Source organism: Lampetra fluviatilis, chromosome 1 (genome assembly GCF_964198595.1).
Source record: "Lampetra fluviatilis chromosome 1, kcLamFluv1.1, whole genome shotgun sequence".
In the NCBI taxonomy this organism is placed as follows: Eukaryota; Metazoa; Chordata; class Hyperoartia; order Petromyzontiformes; family Petromyzontidae; genus Lampetra; species Lampetra fluviatilis.
The window spans coordinates 17,031,030-17,053,200 of record NC_136275.1 but is presented as its reverse complement, the minus strand read 5'-3'; the positions used below and the strand labels follow the sequence as shown (position 1 = coordinate 17,053,200).

Sequence of the window (22,171 nt, the reverse complement as noted above, 5' to 3'; positions counted from 1 at the left end):
CCAAAGAATACTGACTTAAAGCTTTCGTGACTGCAGGAATTCATACTCTTTAGGACTTTTGGTAAAGTCACGTAGATAGAAAAATAATACAAGTTGAAGGTACCCCAATGGGTTCTCCCTTATCTCCAGTGGTAGCCAATGTTTTCATGGGAAAATTTGAGACAAATGCCATTCAGACATCCATCATACGTCCTTCCTTATGGAAGAGATACGTAGATGACACGTTCGTCATCTGGCCACATGGCCTGCCAGCTCTGAACCAATTCTTCAACCACATCAATTCCATACACCCAGCCATCAAATTCACCATGGAGGTGGAAAAGCATGGCAAGTTACCATTCTTGGATGTTTTAATCTAAGAAAGACCAGATGGCTCATTGGGACACTGTTTACAGGAAAGCCACCCACGTGGATGCCTATATAAAACACTAGCGGAAGTACCCGGCTTTGCCCGGGTGAAAAATATATTTCTTAAAAACCTTACATATGTATACACAGATACTAAGGTATTGCCAAAGCCCGGTGGGCTGTTTGTACATTTCTCCACCAACAAATATATAAGAGGCTTTCACAAGTCCAAAAAGTTGTAGAAAGTGTGAGGTAAATAGTTGATGTCAAAAGGTTTCCGAAAATTGCGGTCTCCCCCCCCCCTCAAAAAATATCTTTACCCCTCGTAGGTATATATACTAACAACACCTTACAGACAACAGAGGAAGTGGTATCTATTGACTCTGTAGTAGTATCTACTGACTGTACAGTAGTATCAACTGAGCCAGTAGTAGCTACTGACTGTGTAGTAGTATTTAGTGACTGTAATAACTACTGACCATAGTAGTATTTACTGGGCCTACAGTAGTATCTACCGACTATATACTCGTAACGACTAACTGTATAGTATCTGCTGACTCTATAGTTGTATCCACTGACTATAGTAGTAACTACAAAATCTATAGCAGTATCTACTCACTCTATAATAGTATCTACTGACTCTAGTAGCTACTCACCGTGGTAGTATGTACTGACTGTATAGTAGTATATACTGACTGTAGCAGTATTGACTGACTGTAGCGGTATATACTGACTGTTTTAGTATTTACTATAGCGGTATCTACCAACTCGATAGCAGTATCTACTATCGCTACAGCAGTGTATACCGACTGAGGTCGTACCTGCTATCACTACAGCAGTGCATACTGCTGTGTTGGTACCTGTTATGATGACAGCAGTGCATATTGTTGTGGAACCTGCTATCATTACAGCAGTGCATACTGCTGTGGTGGTATCTGCTATGATGAGAGGAGTACATATTGTGGTGGTGGTACCTGGTATGATAACAGCAGTGCATATTGACTGTACTCATCATTCACCCTCACCATTCACCACTCACAACTCACCCTTACCACTCATCCTCACCACTCACCACTCCCACTCACTATTCACCATTCACCCTCACAACTCACCACTCACCAACCTCCCTCACCAATCTCCCTCACCACTCACCCTCACCACTCACCCTCACCACTCACCCTCACCACTCACCCTCACCACTCACCCTCACCACTCACCCTCACCAATCACCACTTACCCTCACCACTCACTCTCACCACTAACCCTCACCACTAACCCTCACCACTCTCACTCACCACTCTCCCTCACCACTCGCCTCTCACTCTCACCATTCACCCTCACCATTCAGCCTCACCACTCACCCTCACCACTCACCCTCACCACTCACCGTCACAACCACCACTCACCCTCACCACTCAACTTCACCCTCACTACTCACCATTCATCCTCACCAATCACCACTGACCAATCACCACTCACCACTCTCCACTAACCCTCACCACTCAACCTCACCACTCACCCTCAAAACTAACGAATCTCTCACCACTCACCCTCACCACTCAGCACTCACCCTCACCACTTACCCTCACCCCTCACCGCTCACCACTCACCCATCACCACTCACAACCGCCACTCACCCTCACCACTCATCCTCACCACTCACCCTCACAACAACCACTCACCCTCACCACTCACCCTGACCACTCACCACTCATCCTCACCAATCACACCCTCACCAATCACCACTCACCCGCACTGCTCACCCTGTGATGCCACAGCGACGGGGCCGCTCTGCCGAGCCAGGGAGCCGCCCGGCTTCCACCACCGCACTGCCCCCCATCACCCCCCCCACATAAGCACGCACCCGCACCCACGTAGGGCCTCGTGGTCGGGTCACCTACCCTGAGTTTTCACCCGAGGGCCCCCTCGGGGGGTTACCCCACGGTTTCTCAGGGCCAGGGAATTGGACAGGACCCTTCCCAGGCCAAGTAACACTGCGGCGCCGTGGGCGGATTTGAGATCGCACGACCACGGCGAGCTCAGAGAGCCCCGCAGTTAGAAACGCATACAAACACAAACACGGGTCAGCAGGGCAGATAGCTGGGATCAGGACCCGGGGCGACTGATTGGTCGAAAGGTCAAAGGCCGGCGGGATCGCAAAAGAGCGGGAAATCCTAGGCTCAGGATTGGTCGAGAGACCAAGGCGGTCGGGACGGGGGCGCCTAGCCTTTGATGTGAATAGTTTAAAAGAAAACGCAGGGGCAGTAGGGAACTCTCTTCTTCTGGAGTTCTGACACGGAGTCAGCGACGAGGGAGTCATCGGGCGAGCCGCTAGATTGTCTGCAGGACGATCTGAGCGCCGCAAGGTCACCAAGAACAACAGACGGTATCGTATTACACGCCTTGCAACACCTCAGAGCGGAGAGTAGGATCCGTAGGAGAGGGTTAGTTCGGGGTAAGGACGAGTAGGAAAGCGGTTTAACAGAGAGCGCAGCATAGAATAGGGCTGCACGCCACCAGAGAGTGGGTTAGAAGCGCCTTGCTGGCCCGCACACACACACGGGTGGCTCGGTGGGTTAACAAGGGCTAATAAAATCTCGAGCGTAGTAACAAAACCGTGTTGTTGGGTGTTTTTGAACGTGGTATTAGCGTGCACTGCATTCGCGGGTGTGTGGTCGTTGTATGCGTAAAGGCCGTGGTCTCCGTACGATTGTGCGGGTACGGAGGTGTGTGTGTTAACGCCCGGGGAGAGCACTTTTGTGTGTTGGCGTGCCTACGCAGCCGTGTGAGAGGAGAATCGTCCTTGTACGATACTTGTGTTGACGTGCACGCGCGAGTGCGGGAGGGGACGAGTCGTCGTGTCGGCGTGCGCCCCGCTCGCGTGTGCGAAACCACGGTGCGCAGTGAAGCTGTTAGCTTTGTGCGAGCTTGCGTGTGCTCGTTACTTGCGTAAAGTGCGGCGCGGTGGTGGGCCCCTGACCCCCAACCCCGCGGCTCGAGCACGTAATCGGCTGCGCATTGTTGTACGGTTTGTCTCGCGCGCACGGCGGCGGCGGCTTGAGTCGTTGTGTCGGCGTGTGCCCCGCTTGCGTGTGCTCGTTACTTGCGTAAAGTGCGGCGCGGTGGTGGGCCCCTGACCCCCAACCCCGCGGCTCGAGCGCGTAATCGGCTGCGCATTGTTGTACGGTTTGTCTCGCGCGCACGGCGACGGCGGCTTGAGTCGTTGTGTCGGCGTGTGCCCCGCTTGCGTGTGCTCGTTACTTGCGTAAAGTGAGGCGCGGTGGTGGGCCCCTGACCCCCAACCCCGCGGCTCGAGCGCGTAATCGGCTGCGCATTGTTGTACGGTTTGTCTCACGCGCACGGCGGCGGCAACTTGAGTCGTTGTGTCGGCGTGTGCCCCGCTTACGTGTGCTCGTTACTTGCGTAAGCTCTCGGCGTGCGTAATCGGCGTACCCCAGGTGCGCGATCGTAACGTGAGCGGCCAGCGCGGCGCAGAGCGGCGCAAGAGTTGGTATCGCGTGTGGAGCTGTGTGTGGGTGTGCGCGTACGTAATTAACCATGCCTGCTACACGGACCCGCGGTGGAGGGGAATCCTCGGGCGACGGCTCCCACACCATGGGTGAGGAACCTAGCAGCGGTTCGCTTAGCAGCGGGGGGGCGATTGATGATGTTAGCCCGGCCGTTGGCATTACCGAGGGAGGGATCTCGGGGGCTAGCGACCCCCACAACCCTCACCACTCACGCTCACCCTCACCACTCACCCCTCACTAATCACCACTCATAACCGCCACTCACCCTCACCACTCACCACTCACCCTCAACACTCACCCTCACCACTCACCGTCACCACTCACCCTCACTACTCACCACTCATCCTCACCAATCACACCCTCAACAATCACCACTCACCCTCACAACTCACCCTCACCACTCACTCTCACCACTCACCACTCACCCTCACAACAACCACTCACCCTCACCGCTCAGCACTCACCCTCACTACTCACCCTCACCACTCACCACTAATCCTCACCAATCACACCCTCACCAATCACCACTCACCCTCACCACTTGCCACTCTCCCTCACCACTCACCCTCACCACTCTCCCTCACCACTCTCCCTCACCACTCTCCCTCACCACTCTCCCTCACCACTCACCAGTCACGCTCACCACTCACCCTCACTACTCACCACTCACCCTCAACACTCACCCTCACCTCTCACCACTCACCCTCACCACTCACCCTCACCACTCACCCTGACCACTCACCACTCATCCTCACCAATCACACCCTCAACAATCACCACTCACCCTCACCACTTACGCTCAACACTCACCCTCACCACTAACCCTCACCACTTACCCTCACCACTCACTAATCACCTCTCACAACCGTCACTCACCCTCACCACTCACTCTTACCACTCACCCTCATCACTCACCCTCACCACTCACCCTAACAACAACCACTCACCCTCACTACTCACCCTCACCACTCATCCTCACCAATCGCACCCTCACCAATCACCACTCACCCTCACTGCTCAGCCTCACCGCTCACCACTCAACCTCACCCTCACCACTCACGCTCACCCTCACCACTCACCTCTCACTAATCACCACTCACAACTGCCACTCACCCTCCCCACTCACCCTCACCACTCACCCTCACCAATCACCACTCACCCTCACCCTCACCATTCACCCTCACCATTCACCCTCACCACTCACCCTCACCATTCACCCTCACCACTTTCCCTCACCACTCACCCTCACCACTCACCCTCACCACTCACCAGTCACACTCACCACTCACCCTCACTACTCACCACTCACCCTCACTACTCACCACTCACCCTCAACACTCACCCTCACCGCTCACCACTCACCCTCAACACTCACCCTCACCGCTCACCACTCACCCTGACCACTCACCACTCATCCTCACCAATCACACCCTCACCAATCACCACTCACCCTCACTGCTCACCACTCAACCTCACCACTCACGCTCACCCTCACCACTCACCCCTCAATAATCACCACTAACAACCGCCACTCACCCTCCCCACTCACCCTCACCACTCACCCTCACCAATCACCACTCACCCTCACCACTCACCCTCACCACTCTCCCTCACCACTCTCCCTCACCACTCTCCCTCACCACTCTCCCTCACCACTCTCCCTCACCACTCTCCCTCACCACTTTCCCTCACCACTCTCCCTCACCACTCTCCCTCACCACTCTCCCTCACCAGTCACGCTCACAACTCACCACTCACGCTCACCACTCACCCTCACTACTCACCCTAACCACTCACCACTCACCCTCAACACTCACCCTCACCGCTCACCACTCACCCTCAACACTCACCCTGACCACTCACCACTCATCCTCACCAATCACACCCTCACCAATCACCACTCACCCTCACTGCTCACCCTCACTGCTCACCCTCACCACTCACCCTAACCACTCACGCTCACCCTCACCACTCACCCCTCACTAATCACCACTCACAACCGCCACTCACCCTCACCACTCACCCTCACCACTCACCCTCACTACTCACCACTCATCCTCACCAATCACACCCTCAACAATCACCACTCACCCTCACCACTCACGCTCAACACCCACCCTCACCACTCATGCTCACCACTAACCCTCACCACTCACCCCTCACTAATCACCACTAACAACCGCCACTCACCCTCCCCACTCACCCTCACCACTCAACCTCACCCTCACCACTCACCCACACCACCACCACTCTCCCACACCACCACCACTCTCCCACACCACCACCACTCTCCCACACCACCACCACTCTCCCACACCACCACCACTCTCCCACACCACCACCACTCTCCCACACCACCACCACTCTCCCACACCACCACCACTCTCCCACACCACCACCACTCTCCCACACCACCACCACTCTCCCACACCACCACCACTCTCCCACATCACCACCACTCTCCCACACCACCACCACTCTCCCACACCACCACCACTCTCCCACACCACCACCACTCTCCCACACCACCACCACTCTCCCCCTCACCACTCTCCCCCTCACCACATGTTAAGGGCGATCCTAAAGGAATCTACAACCTTCGATGATTCCTTTGCGCGATTCAAAGAATCGATTCCTGGCGCATAGGAGGTTTCCATTTTTAATTACAGAGTTTTATTTTCATTCTTATGTTATGTTTTAAAGTTTTCAGGAGTTTTTAATTATATTTTAGTCCCGGTCAACGCCGGATATTTCCCATTCGTAGCAGTTTATATCAACTCTATAACCAACTAATATTAAACGGAAATAAGGCGATTCTAATAAATCTACAACCTTCGATTCCTTTTCGCGATTCAGAGAATCGATTCTTGGCGCGGTCGGGTTTAGAGTCTTAATTACACAGTTGTATTTTCATTGGGATGTTATGTTTTAAAGTTTTCAGAAGATTTTAAATGTATTTTTCCCCCGGGCAATGCTGGGTATATCGAGTTTATACCACAAAGTCGACGCCTGACAGAGTTGCGTGTCGAGGCCTAGTACCGTGCAGAGCCTCCGGCCTCGCCTAGATTGCCCACCCGGCTGAGGCTGGGTGCTGGGGCCGTTAACCCCCCCCCCCCCCCCTGCGCTACAATAATACTGTCTAATCGCTATAATTTTATTATCTACCGACCCTATAATAGTAATTGCACACATTGGGGTGGGGGGGGGAGTGAAGAGGACGTGAAACTTTGATGAATTTACCTCAGAATTGCGTGTTAATGCGTGCGCATATTTTTAATGGTAATTCAAAATGGCGTCCACCCCGCAGCGAATGCGTTGCTATCCGTTGCCAGGGGCAACCGCCGTGGTCCGCGCCGGCCGACAAGAGTAAATAAATAAATAAAGCGTTAAATAAATAAATAAAGATAAATCGCACTAAATCGATAATCGGTCCGATTTAAAGTTTAGAGACGAAAAATCGGAAATGCCTAAGTTTACCGCGGGGCCGGGGGCGTGCCCACCTGCAAAATTTAATCTCGCCGAACCCCACGGTCCGAGAGTTACATCCCCCGCAAGGGAGCGTACGCAGACAGACGGACGGACGGACAGACAGATAAAAAATGAATTATATAGGTTAGATGACTCCCACCACCATCCAGCCCAGAAAAATACCCTCATCAAAACTCTACACCATAGGGTTCGTTGCATTTCCGACCATCACCACCTAGCCAGTGAACTGGCGCGCGTACACCAAGCCCTCAAGATGAATGGATATTCGGATTGCACAATCCGTAAAGCTGTCACCCCAACCGTTGGGAGAGAACCACCTGAGGACCCAATCAAAACCATCACCTTGCCATACATAGTAGGGGTCACCAAAAAGATTTCCAAAATCTTTCGCAAACACAAGATCCAGGCTCGATTTAACACAATACATAAAATTCGTGATCTGATCCCATCTGTGAAGGATAGGATCCCTGATATGCAATACCCCGACGTCTACAAACTAAGCTGTGTCTGCGGCAGTAGCTACATTGGGGAAACTAAGCGACATGTCTCAGACCGTGTTCGCGAACACAAGGCGGTTCTGAAACACGGTAGGACCAACACCTCTGCCGTGGCTGATCATTGTTTTAATGCTGTGGGCACACATGAAATAGATTTCTCCAAGACGAAGGTACTATGCAAACCCACTGGCTATCAACAAAAAGATGTGTTCATGAAGCCATCTATATATATAAAATCGCAAATCTGTCTGTCTGTCTGTGTGTGTGTCTGTGTGTCGCCGGACCATACGCAGTTTCATTGGACGGCGGTTGCCCCTGGCAACGGGTAGCGACGCATTCGCTGCCGGGTGGACGCCATTTTTAATTCCCGTTAAAAATATGCGCACGCATTTGTGGTATAAACTCGATATACCCAGCGTTGCCCGGGGGAAAATACATTTAAAATCTTATGAAAACTTTCAAACATTACATACCAATGAAAAAACAACTGTGTAATTACTTTTAAAGCCGACGTGCCAAGAATCAATTCTCTGAATCGCGCAAAGGAATCGAAGGTTGTAGATTCCTTTAGATTTGGACGATTCCCGTTTACTATAAGTTGCTTAAAGTCGATATAAACTGCTACGAACGGGAAATATCCGGCGTTGACCGGGGCAAAAATGTAATTAAAACTCCTGAAAAAATAAAAAAATAAAATAACAATGAAAATGAAACTCTATCATTCAAAATGTAAACCCCCAACATGCCAGGAATCGATTCTTTGAATCGCTCAAAGGACTAATCGAAGGTTGTAAATAACATTAGGATCGCGCTTCCTGTTTAATATAAGTTGCTTATAGAGTTGATATAAACGGCTACGAATGGGAAATATCCGGCGTTGACTGGGCCAAAAATATAATGGTGAGGGCGGTTGTGAGTGGCGATTGTGAGTGGTGAGGGGAGGTTGAGTGGTGAGGGTGAGTGGTGAGGGTGAGTGGTGAGGGTGAGTGTTGAGGGTGAGTGGTGAGTGGTGAGGGTGTGATTGGTGAGGATGAGTCGTGAGGGAGAGTGGTGAGGGAGAGTGGTGAGGGTTAATGGTGAGGGTGAGTGGTGAGTGGTGAGGGTGAGTGTTGAGGGTGAGTGGTGAGTGGTGATTGGTGAGCGTGTCATTGGTGAGGATGAGTGGTGAGGGAGAGTGGTGAGGGAGAGTGGTGAGGGTGAATGGTGAGGGTGAGTGGTGAGGGTGAGTGTTGAGGGTGAGTGGTGAGTGGTGATTGGTGAGGGTGTGATTGGTGAGGATGAGTGGTGAGGGAGAGTGGTGAGGGAGAGTGGTGAGGGAGAGTGGTCAGGGTGAATGGTGAGGGTGAGTGGTGAGGGTGAGTGTTGAGGGTGAGTGGTGAGTGGTGATTGGTGAGGGTGTGATTGGTGAGGATGAGTGGTGAGGGAGAGTGGTGAGGGAGAGTGGTGAGGGAGAGTGGTGAGAGAGAGTGGTGAGGGTGTGATTGGTGAGGATGAGTGGTGAGGGAGAGTGGTGAGGGTGAATGGTGAGGGTGAGTGGTGAGTGGTGAGGGTGAGTGTTGAGGGTGAGTGGTGAGTGGTGATTGGTGAGGGTGTGATTGGTGAGGATGAGTGGTGAGGGAGAGTGGTGAGGGAGAGTGGTGAGGGAGAGTGGTGAGAGAGAGTGGTGAGGGTGTGATTGGTGAGGATGAGTGGTGAGGGAGAGTGGTGAGGGTGAATGGTGAGGGTGAGTGGTGAGTGGTGAGGGTGAGTGTTGAGGGTGAGTGGTGAGTGGTGATTGGTGAGCGTGTCATTGGTGAGGATGAGTGGTGAGGGAGAGTGGTGAGGGAGAGTGGTGAGGGTGAATGGTGAGGGTGAGTGGTGAGTGGTGAGGGTGAGTGTTGAGGGTGAGTGGTGAGTGGTGATTGGTGAGGGTGTGATTGGTGAGGATGAGTGGTGAGGGAGAGTGGTGAGGGAGAGTGGTGAGGGAGAGTGGTCAGGGTGAATGGTGAGGGTGAGTGGTGAGTGGTGAGGGTGAGTGTTGAGGGTGAGTGGTGAGTGGTGATTGGTGAGGGTGTGATTGGTGAGGATGAGTGGTGAGGGAGAGTGGTGAGGGAGAGTGGTGAGGGAGAGTGGTGAGAGAGAGTGGTGAGGGTGTGATTGGTGAGGATGAGTGGTGAGGGAGAGTGGTGAGGGTGAATGGTGAGGGTGAGTGGTGAGTGGTGAGGGTGAGTGTTGAGGGTGAGTGGTGAGTGGTGAGTGGTGATTGGTGATGGTGTGATTGGTGAGGATGAGTGGTGAGGGAGAGTGGTGAGGGAGAGTGGTGAGGGTGAATGGTGAGGGTGAGTGGTGAGTGGTGAGGGTGTGTATATATCTAAGGTTATTAAGAAATATATTTTTCACCCGGGCAACGCCGGGTACTTATGCTAGTCCAGATATATAAACAGACACAATTTCAACCGAGAAGATGGATACAATCCGAGCAATCATTGGAAGGACGTTATTAACCAGGTAAATTCAAAACTGGCTGTGATGCTTCCATCCTACCTGCCTATATTACCAGTTATATCTGACTCTCCGAGTTACATTACCTTGTTAAATGTCTTTACATTAACAGGCTAAAAGTCTCACTAACATCGCTACTGCTCCCTTTTCCTCGATGCGGCGGTGGCGCTCTTTTGTTTAATATGCTGAATGTATCTCATTAACACAGCCGCTGCTGCAGGAACCGTCTCACATTGACATGCTAATCTCTAATCTCGAGCAATACAATGGCTTCTTCAACACCGTAGCCGTGGGGTTACATTAACAGATTGACATGCTAATCTCTAGCAACACAATGGCCGAGGTATATCTGGCTCTGCGATCTTACATTTACTTGCAAATTCCATCTCTAGCCCCGCCCACTTACCCTTGGGTTGTACCCATCTCAAACCTATATAACCTTTGGCTGCAGTAGCTCTGTCGCTATATTTCTTCCTGCCTCAGCAGTCCGCCTGCTGTATTTTTTCACCTGAAGACGATTGCTCGTGTTGCAATCGAAACGTCGTGATTTTTTTCAATTGTATTATATTTCTATCTACGTGACTTTAACGAAAGACCCAAAGAGTTTCCCAAAGAATGTAACTTATTTGAAGGAAACAAATACTGTACAAAGTATTCCTGAAGAACACCTCTTAATTTCCCACAAAAATGTGAGAACCTATGCCAAGATCTCCCAAGAGTTGGGACGTCCCGTGAGACTTGCGCAAAGCGGGCATGGCCGACGCCTGTTGAAATATGGGCAAATGCCCCCACGCTTGGACACGGGCTTCGGTAGCTGGCGGTCAGCGGATGAGCGACTCACTACTCGAGCACGAGGATGATCTCAGTGGGCGTCTCGAAGGCATCGTGCAGGTCGATGATGTGTGGGCAGCTGCGCGCCGCCTCCAGTATCGCCATCTCATGGGTCACGTCGGCCCGGCAGTCCTGCCCCTTGCGCCGCTTGCGGAGGAACTTGGCGGCAAACTCGATTCCCGTGGCCACTTCGACGCAGCGCCGCACCACCGCGAATTTGCCCCTGGGGAGATGGGCAAACACCGCACACGCACAATGCCGGGGTCACACAGGGCAGTAGTGGGGGATTTCTTCACAACTGCAACAAATTATTGGCGGTTCGATGAATTGTGGAAATTTATGGTTTTGGTTTGATTCGGTCATCATATTTGAACACCGTGGTGAATAGTACACCCCTAATGGCTGCAAGGGTGAAGTGGATTCATGACATAAATAAATAAATAAATATTGATTGTTACACACTATTCAATACATGTATTATGCATTTAATTAAAATAGCATCCATTTTCAATGATTGCCAATTCAAATACTAGGGGGCAATAAACGTATTGTGAAATAATAATAATAAATAATCAGCGTCATTTTTGTGAAAAAGCCTCAAGTCTTCAAGAGACGTCTTGAGGGGGGTTGTACTTTGTGAGGTTTGGACAATTCATTTATTGACTTTTTTTTGTTGTTATGTTTTGAAACACGAATGCTCAGAGGAAGCCTACGCATACTAAGACAGGAAGGGCGATGCGCAAGTACAATTTCTGAGACACAATTGACCTATCCCCCAGCTGGGGGTGGAGAGGGAAGCGGTGGTAACAAAAAAAAATCCTGAGTCAGCCACGACGGACAATTTGCCAACAGGCGAAATCTCATTGTTAGCTTTTCAAAAGTGACAATGTCCACACATGTGCAACACATTAATAATGTGTTCGGACTTATAAGTTCTAAATGTAGCAGAGCTCTGCTTTGGGGACCATTTAGAAATGTAAATGGCCAAACGCTGCATGCTGCTCGCGCATCGGAGAAAGGAGTCCAACTGCACGTTTTACAGCACTTGTTAAACTGTATCCTCCAGGAATCAATGTTTATCTAGTGTATCAAATAATGTTAGGAGCTGCATTCGCCATCTGGTAAAAACAGCCGAAGCACCTCACCCAGGCAATGTCCCATTTACGATGATGGAGACAGAAACATTTTCACCCAAAAAAAAAAAACATTTGGCAAGCCATGCAATGGAACGTGCACCTACAATTGGCGTAAAGTCACGAGGTTTCACGAAAAGTCGAAGGGGGGAGAGGGGTTAGTACTAAACTACACTTTTATTTTACCAGGTAAGGCTCACTAAGCGAAAGTTTTTTCAGAAGCAATCTGGTTACAAATGATAGCTCAACGAAGTGGCTTATCATGTGGAAATTAATATTAGCCAAATACTCTAAACGCTTGTTTCTAAATGTGGAGGGGAAAACCGGAGGATCTGGAGAAAAATCCACGCAACCACAGGCAATGGCGGAGCCAGGATTTTCAGGTAGGGGGAGCAACCCCTTCAGCAATGAAAAATGTTAGTTGTTAGTAAATAAGGACTTGTTCCTTGCTTTTTATCCAACGTGTGTGCGGCGATGGCGCAGCCATCGATCGAGGGTCGAATTCGAACCGTGTGTGATCGGCATCGCGCTCGCTTCAGGGAAATTGTGCACTGTATACGCAACTGGGCACAATGCTGTGAGTCACTTATAACTGCTTTGCCGTTACTTATTGCCAATTATGGACTCAGACTATGTCCTATCATCTCATAGAGTCCCTGGCACGTAATAATATGCTACACAGTGGCAATGGGGGTCGCAAAATGCCAATTTATTAATAATAAACCCCAATGATCCGATCGAAATTAAGGATTTCGATCGGATCATTGGGGGGGCATGTGCCACCCCCCCCCCCCCCCACTGGCTCTGCTAGTGACCACAGGGGGAACATGGAAACTCCAAATTTACAAGCATTAGGGTCAGGATCGAACCCGCGACTTCCTTGCATACCAGGCGAGGTAGTAAACATCTCGCCACCGCAGCACCCAAATACGTTGTTCTGAAACTGTTTAACCACACTTTCATGGTGCACAGACAAATATATGTTAAGTGTTCAGACAACGGGCAGTTTCTATTGCACTGTACATGCTTGCTGGGGCTAAATGCCTCTTGGCGGAGGAATCTGAAGGGAGCCTGTCTAGGACAAGCAGACTAAAAAGCAATCCACGGTGTGCATAATGTAATTACCGACTTCCGTGACATGTCGTGTAGAGGGTACTTCTTTTTACTTCCCACACTGGGCACAACACAAGCCAACACTTATTCTTCTCACTCTGAGTACAACACTTAGATATTAACGTCTCTATTGGCTACACACAGCCAATCACTCGGCGTGGTCCCACCGCCCTCACTCGGCTACGCCGCTGTCTGGCGGCGTGACAATGATGGCGATGGAAACCCCGCAGGAGATCTTCCACGTGGCCGGACGACAGAGAGATGTCGGCGAGCAGCGACGCAGCCAGGACCCAAGTACCCACACACGAACCCCAAGCCCCGAGTCCGCTCCCCCTTATATCCCCCCAGGCGTGACTCGGTCCCGTGGCTAGGCCCCACCTCCAGCCACGCCCTTCTCGTAGAGCCTTCGAGCAAGTTCCTGGAGTATCTCGGCTAACCCCACCTGTTACCTTTGCCCCAGATACCTCTCCTTCTCTGATTGGTTGTTAATTTAACCGTGCTCGTACCCGTGATTCCCTTTCCTGGCCAGCAGGTGTCACCCTGTCATTACACATACAATACATGGTGTGCGTATACGAGTACAGTGAATGGTACGCACGGTGTCCGTGGCAGTATGCATTGCATGTCCGTCACATGCCACTCACCCATCGGCATGTTGCGTCATTTGTCGTGTTTTATTTCCGTGGAACCACTGATGCGAGGCGTCGTGCGGTGGTGTGCTATATATTCCCGGTCAGTGAGTGACATCTTGACTGGTTCTGCAACTCCCCCCCCACTCCACCATCACTTCACCAAACCGCTCCGTGTGGTCAAGCAACCCCCACAACTGACACAGACATGAGGCAGCTTTCATCTAACAGTTTACTGACAAAGGGCTATAAATTGTTATTATTCATCATTATTACTTGCGCTAGGAGGCAATGTTTCAGCGTGCACCTGAGATCGGAACAATCCATTCCCAGCCATGCACATGTCAGGATGACATCATGTGATGAGTGGCATCATTAAGCGATTATAGGAGGGAGAGGGCCAGCCGAGGAGCATGGCTAATTACACAATTTACAGGCACTAACTGCATATTTGTGTGGGTATCATGGGCAGCAGACATTCCAGAAATCCGCAACACCACCAGTTCTAAAATAATTTCTGACACACTTATAATGCACCTGGAAAACTTGCGATCGTCGAATTTGCATCTGGATGTAACTTCACAAAAAAGAGCAACTCACTGCCTAAACACAATAAGAAAGCAGTGTAGGATTGCAAATTTGCACATTCTAATCCAACGTACGTGTTTGGTCGATAAAGACTACATTTTCTACTGTGTTAAAATGTCCAGCATTCTCTACACACAATATTTCCGTATAAAATTCACCAGGAGCCTTTCAAAACATCAGTTTACATAGCATAAATCTAACTGTAGGTTAACTGTATTTGTCTTTTGGCAGTGTACATTGAAGTGTGTATTCTAAGTGACCTGAGCTTGGAATGTACTTTAAAGGACTAGAAAAGTCTACATTTACCCTCTAGGTTCATAGCCTTCATAGTGTCAACAGAGCCAGGCTTTGCACCATCAATCGCCTCCATTGATACTTTTATCAGCAGAGTGACACGGTGGACCACCACAAATGCAGTCACGCAACCTGGGTTTGATATCTGCACACAACAGGTTACCGATTGCCCGTGTGCTTCATTACTTTCCCACTTCCCTTAGGTCCTCGACTTGACTGTGCCTGTGTGCATGCCCCATCGAAACTAAAAAAGCACCTCCAGCTCTGCAACTCCTCTTCCAGGCTGCCACACGCCTCGACAATAATATCCACACTCCCGCACTTGTCCACTCTAACCCCCCCCACCCCCAACAGGATCCATGCAAACACAGAGGGCAGAGGCACGCAAACACAGAGGGCAGAGGCACGCATCTCTCTAATTTGCTTTGCCCAATGAGCCTGCACAATTATTGCAATTATCTCACCGCTGCCGCCGCCGCCACCACTCCTCCTCTGCCGCCAATTTGAGCAGTTTTGTTTTCAACGTCCTGTCATGAGCTGTGGGGGCTCAAGGGCCGCAGGAATTGTCGGGCTGGCTGGCTGGCCAGCTGGCCAGACGGGCATATGGGTGAGCAGGAGGGTATGAGCAGAATGCTGAGCGGGGGCACTCATTTAGAGGCACTGCACACCAATCCCCCCTTTCGTCACTTCCACAGGCACTGCTGCTGCACAGCACGGCTGTCTGCGCTGCTCGTGGTCACAGAGGACAGATTGATGAGGGGGGTGAGTCGGGGTCAGGATGCACGGTGGAAGCAGGAACACCCGAGTAATATCCTGGGACCTCATGTCTCCAAGACCCTCTAAAAACACGCTTTCACAAAAATAAGACCTTTGTTTTAGGTTGTTTTCAAACTTTCAGGAATAATTGCGCAGATGAGCACATGCCTTGCACATGCCATATTTATTTAAATTCCTGCCTTCTTTAAACTCCAGTTGTACTTGATGAATATTGACATTTAGGGTAAAATTTACTATGATTACTCTCAACTGCAGATTTACTGGGTTTATGTGCCTGCGGCATAAATGTACACCGTGCAAACATAACTGCGCTGCTGTCACGAGGTGATTAATAGTCCTCTGGGAGATGCCACATGGAACTGCTTAAAGTTGCCTCCAACTTTATGTTCTATAACTCGAGTACATCCACCACATCTGTAATGCACATTGTAAATGAGGCAAGGACACCTACTGGGGAATAGCAAAGGTTAATGAATCGTTATGTTGCTTTAGAGCCAGTAAATTATCTTATTTTCATCTCCACTTAGCAAGAGTCAGGAGTTTAATTTGACGAGAACACACAACCACTGAAGACAAATGGCCAGAGAAACAATGAAAACTATGTGGCAAGCTCAACGCATGGCATCAGCATACCACTTTTGACATAACAGCATTAAATCATGCCCATATCCACTTAATTTCGTTTGCCACCCACAACAGCCTGTAAATCAGATACAGGGAGGGACATGTGCCATTACTTCACTGGGTAGGAACCAGTCTGCACAAAAGGTAAATTTACAACCCGTTCGTGAATCATGTTGAGTTGTGTCCGGTGTGCAACCATCCAAACAGCCAATTTTCACTTGCCGTTGGGGCACAGGCCGTTAGAGAATATCTATAAAGGCTGGCACAGAAAGGAGTGGTGTGGTCAGGACCAGACCCGGTCACCTTTGTCTCTCCAATTTTGATTGTTATGCATTGCACCAGGTACCCATTTAAGGCCGAGTTGACCTAAGGGTGGCCCAGGACCAATTCATATACCACTTGCCCACGATATTTGTCATGGTTGGGAAACAACTCAGGTCATAGGTTTGTAGTGCAGTGCACTCACTATTGCACCAATGCTCCCCAACAAACACTCACCACATGGAAAATGGCATCGCCATCACTACTGCCCCATCTCAGCAAATCCTACCATTCCTATTTTTTCTTTAAACAATGACCTTTTCCGCTGCAGTCCTGTGGGTCAGTGAACGTGCATTAGCTTCCAGAAATGTTGTCCAGGAAAATAAAGAAACACATATTTTTACACACGAGCGTGACAGCTCCAGGAGCTGAGCTGTGGCCCAAAAATACCAGGTTCGCCTGTCACCTCACCCTTTCCCCAATAACAAAATGTGTGCCACCCACTACTCACGCTGAGAGGAGGAGATTGTGGTTCTTTAGCCGATTTCTCTTATTTCATCCATATACTCTCCAACGAGTAAGGCGAAATATTTGTATGTTGAACTTCATTCGCAGCGTATGTAGCCAACTGTGTTAATCGGAGATGCAGGGTAAGGACAACTAAACACAAAAAGCAGTTCTCAATAAATTAGTAAAAAATCAGTAAAAAATTTACCCATACAACCAGTACATACGGCACTCACAGACTATACATTTAACACAGCACCTTCTTATGAACTCGTGAAATGGGCTAAGGAATAGGGGATGGGTTTTTAGGGGACCCAAGTGGGGCCTGCTCAAACAGTCCCCAGCCACTTTTCACTGGTAAAAAGTTGTAAACTGGTAAAATAACTTTCCTTGCCCTAATCCGAGTGTTCCTCCCACATGGTGGGGGTTACAGGCACAGGCAGTTTCCTTGTGGTTGCAGGTCTTGCTAAATGGGAGAGGCCACCACTTTCCATACAAGTGACACCAAGGATAGTGACTGAAGATACAAAGTTTTGTATTAAATCGTAAAGTAAAAAAAACGTAGTAGTTGTAGTAGCACACAGTATCACAAATATCCCTTTTAATTACTGATAATGGTCATTTACAAACACGACTGTCTCTACAGTCACTGCGAGTGGTGTCCAGTCTGTCTGTAACACATGGATAATACGATCGACGTTCGATATACCACGTTATAACAAACGACTCGCAGACATGGAAGAAAGTTCACTCTTGAGGGAATGCACTATAATAGGTTTCATGACAATTAGAAATGGGCCTCTGAAGAAACACACATGGACATTATTAATGCAACGCCCTTGTATGTAAATGTACGTACGATCACTCAAATGCCAACGAGCAAACGGGGAGAGTGATATCTAGATCGAGTTAACATCTTGACATTACGTCGGTCAGTCAGAGGCAGAAGAGAGGAGAAATGGTTCGGAGCGAAGACTTGAACAGGGAGGGGGAAGGGAGTCCCCGCAGCATGGATACCAAAACAATTTTCCTGCTTCCTCGCAACAACTCACTACTATGTATGCGTGAGCACGTCTCAATTTTAGTAATTGGTAACTCATTTAAACAGTGATTTCATTAGCTGTGTGAGGCATCACGTTTAAGCTAAATTCAAAGTTGGAATGTGTCACGGTGACTGGATTGTAATGATTTGCAGAATGTTGCTTGGGTGTGCACACGCACACTCGCAGAAGTACTCAAGTGCAATGTCGAAGTGAAAAAATACAAGCCGCAACAGGGATGCACGTTTGCCACTGGATCTCAAGAAGAAAACTACAAAATGGGAGCCTGCATGCACATTTAAAGCTTTGTTACAGTAGCAGCTTGTGAACTCCTGACAGCAATAAACAACTTTTTGACTCACTGCTGCCAATAAGCGACTGCTCAATTTTCCACTCAGAAATACGAGTCATTGAAGTGAGGGTACACGTGAGGAAGAGACATAGTTCCCAAGTTGGCAGTAGTAGCTACGTGCCACCCGATTACATAGATAGCTGTGTCTGACAGGCTGTTTATTTTCCAGTGAGTTTATTTTGACATGTAATCGAGACAACACAGTGGGTCGGACAGAAACACACGCAGGGAGAGGCGTGGAGTGAGTGGCTGTCTCCAACTGCAGGTGTGACACCAAACACCTGGAGAGTTGCTGAACCACCAACCCCAATAATTTGAGTCCCACACATCCGCAGACTGAACAAACAAGTATGTTTTGGGTAACGAGTAAAGTGGATAACGTAACGGAAATCCGAAGCAGCTGCGTGTCGACCTTGTCAATAGCGTACGAACACATGAACACTGATAGAACGTTCAGACTAAAGTGAAGATGAGTAGTAGGACGGAGGGGATAGTGGTGATGATGATGGTGGTATAGTAATGGTAGTCATTATGATGATGGTGAGATTATTGATGAGCATAGTAATTAATGATCGTGATGACAATAGTGGTGGTAGTGAAGATGATGATGGTAGTAATTATAAAGTGGTGGCGGTAGTGATGATTATGATCATGTAAAAGTAGCGATTACGATGATAGCGGTTGTGGTGGTCGCCGTAACGTTAACAACAACAATGATAATTATGTTGATGACAGTGGTGGTAGGCAAGCGCAGACAATAAAATACGTTTAACTTCTTTCGCGCCGTACGTAGCCAACCGTACGAATCATCAACATCACCATTACCACCCATCTGTCACCACCACCACCACTCGTCACCCATGTCGTTGCAAGTACACCAACCTGCCCAGCTCGTTGCCCACCACGGTGTAGAAGCTGGCGAAGGGCTCCTTGCGGATGCGTGTCTGCACGTCGAGCAGCATGCCGAGGCGGTTCATCTTCGACCTTCGCCTCCCTCCACCTCCTCGTCGTCTTCGTCTTTCTCCCCTCCACAAATCCACCACCCACCGCCAAGTCCCGCGCACGTAGAAACGCCGGGTCCGCGGCGGAGATTCACTCGGGTGTACGTCCCGCAGATTGTGGAGCAGCCCAGGAGGGTAAGAGGGGAGGGGAATAGGAGAGTCCGGAGAGAAGGGCTGGGTCTGTGGTCTGTGGGAGAAGAGGGGAGGGAGAGACGGAGGTAGGTCACGGCCCAGACCAAAACACCGCAGTCCCGAATACCGTAATTTTCTTGCATTTAGCCCACATACAACCCCCAGATGCATATACCCCGCAACAATAGCGTTTTGTGTAAAACAAATTTCAGATAGCCCGCACCTCCATATACCCCGCAGGGTCTTGTTTTGTTTGTAAAAAGTGGTATACCCCGCGGGTTATATGAAAATTCGGTACTCCCTAGCGTCACGTGTGGTCTGTGTGGGGAGCGGTAGTGGTGGAGCGGGTTAGAGACACGGGTTCGATTACCGCTCACGGAATCATCTGAACCGGTCCCCCCCCCACCCCCTAGGTCGACTCGGCCTCAAATGAGTACCCGGTGCGATGTGTAGTAAACATCGCCACTGGGGAGACAAAGGCTGTCGGGCGTGGTACTGGCCACCCCCCACCCCCTCGTGAGCCGTGTGCCGGCCCTTCATAGGTAGTGCTGCTGCTGCTCGCTAACAGCACTTGCCCCAACACTCTGTTGAGGCTATCCGGGGCATCTTTGTCTTTGGGATAGCGGTGGTCTCTGAAGGCAGCGACAGTCGAGGCTCTCTCTAGAATCCTCCCCCAGGTCGACTCAGCCTTAAACAAGCACGGAGTTACACAGAGTACACAGAGTACACACAAAGTACACAAAGTCCACACAAAGTACACAAAGTCCACGCCTGGAAGCAGTGAAGCCCGCGTTGTGAACGTGGAAGCGAGATATGCACACAACTCCCGAACAAAAGCAACGCCACGACAGCCAACACAGGTACCCCAGAGGACAGCACTGTCAGTCTGAATACAGCTGTGAAGACCACAAAGAGGAACAACTTCACCGCGGGAACTCAGAAGTGGCTCTGTTGGTGCCCTCTGAACACGAAACGGACTTCACTGAGAGTTACATTTTTCGTCTCGTGTAGCGGCACTCGTAGCACGAAAAAGGGGATTTTGTTGTGTTTAATTAAGAGTAAACATTTGTTTAATAGTCTATGGTTCTTTCGGTAAAGTCACGTAGGTGGAAATAAAATAAAATAAATACAATTTAAAAGTCTCGCAAGGGGAGAAAAAAAAAACTCGCGCTCGCCCGAAACCACGACCCGGCGCCTGCTGCTGCTACCTCCTCGTTGCTTGCCGATGCTGTCGCTGCTGCTGCTGCTGTTGTTGCTGCTCGATGACACAAGCAGAGGGGGGTTCGTCCCGTTGTGTGGAGTGCGGAGAACACGGCCACTCGAGCTGTGGTGGTGGGTGACGAGGTGACGACTCCGAAGTGCGGCAGGGCGAGGAAAGCCATCAGCTGATGATTGAAACTGCCCGGAGGGGTTAGGATGGGTTGTAGTTTCCGAACGCACCCTAGCGTTTGCCCCTCCCTCCTAACCACGCCCCTCCCTCCTAACCACGCCCCTCCCTTCTAACCACGCCCCTCTTTTCTAGCCACGCCCTCCGAGTTAGAGGATGTTGGGGTTTCCGAACGCGCCATTCCGCGAGCTGCAGAGCATTGGAGAGCGGTGGTCGTCAACACAATGAGACTCATACTCTTCGGTTTTTTCGGTAAAGTCATGTAGGTAAAATAAATAAATAATGGAAATAAATCTATTAAATCACGAAGTTTCGGAGGCAACACAACACAACGTCGTGATTTAATTGATTTCTTTTAATTTATTATTTTTTAACCTACGTGAATTTACCGAAAAAAACCTAAGAGTATGAATCCTTGCAGTCACGAAAGCTTCAAATTTATAAACAATGAGACTCCTCCAGTCAAGTTGATGGACTTTTTAGGCAGGGGCTACAGAGGGGCCTTGCTTGAGGAGTCTCGTCTGCGAGCGTTGATGTTGGTCATCGATATGACAACAGCCATTGGCACAAATAAAAATAATCGAATAGAAATGGAAGCGAGAACGACTGCCACGTGAAGTGCGCAAATATTTCCCAATGTTAAATAATGCCTTACCCTATACTCGTTGGTAAAGTCACGTAGGTATAAAATAAAATAATTTTTACCTACGTGACTTTACCGAAAGAACCAAAGAGTATGGATTCCTGCAGTCACAAAAGCTTCAAATCAAGATTAATACCTGACCCTGTTAAATAACTTTTAAATATATATATTAATTTAACGGGTTCTGCATTGGAATATGGGGTCAAACGGACTTTTGTTTTGCAAGGAGGATACATCCAGAATACCTGCAGAAAACGCCACGCATACGAGGGGATAACTCAAAAGGCCTGCACAAAAAGTCCACAGAAGCCCGCCCCACTTCCTGTGAACTCAGAACACTGTGATCTGTCTGTGATCCACCAACCCTGCTTCCAAAATGCGACATCACAGGCCTAAGACGCCCGTGGTGGTAGCCGGCTAGACTTGTATTTTTTTGTGATTGACTGCAGATCTGGGTCCCTTTACAACGTCCATGGCCATCAATATGATGCCTCCCGAAGGTGGGAAACCCCCT

At 49.7% G+C, this 22,171-nt stretch overlaps 1 protein-coding gene across 1 annotated transcript in view; it reads right to left on the bottom strand.

Moving 5' to 3' along the window:
- LOC144933299 (serine/threonine-protein kinase 17B-like) overlaps window positions 1–21,024 on the bottom strand; it is a 31,760-nt gene extending 10,736 nt beyond the window's left edge. Inside the window, exons 1-3 of the mRNA XM_078857988.1 lie at window positions 20,836–21,024; window positions 19,377–19,682; window positions 11,187–11,399 (exon numbers count right to left, since the gene is read on the bottom strand). Coding sequence (XP_078714114.1) covers window positions 11,187–11,399; window positions 19,377–19,471 — 308 coding nt within the window. The 5' untranslated portion in view covers window positions 19,472–19,682; window positions 20,836–21,024. The remainder of the gene's footprint in view (window positions 1–11,186; window positions 11,400–19,376; window positions 19,683–20,835) is intronic.
- Between the last annotated feature and the right edge of the window lie 1,147 nt (window positions 21,025–22,171).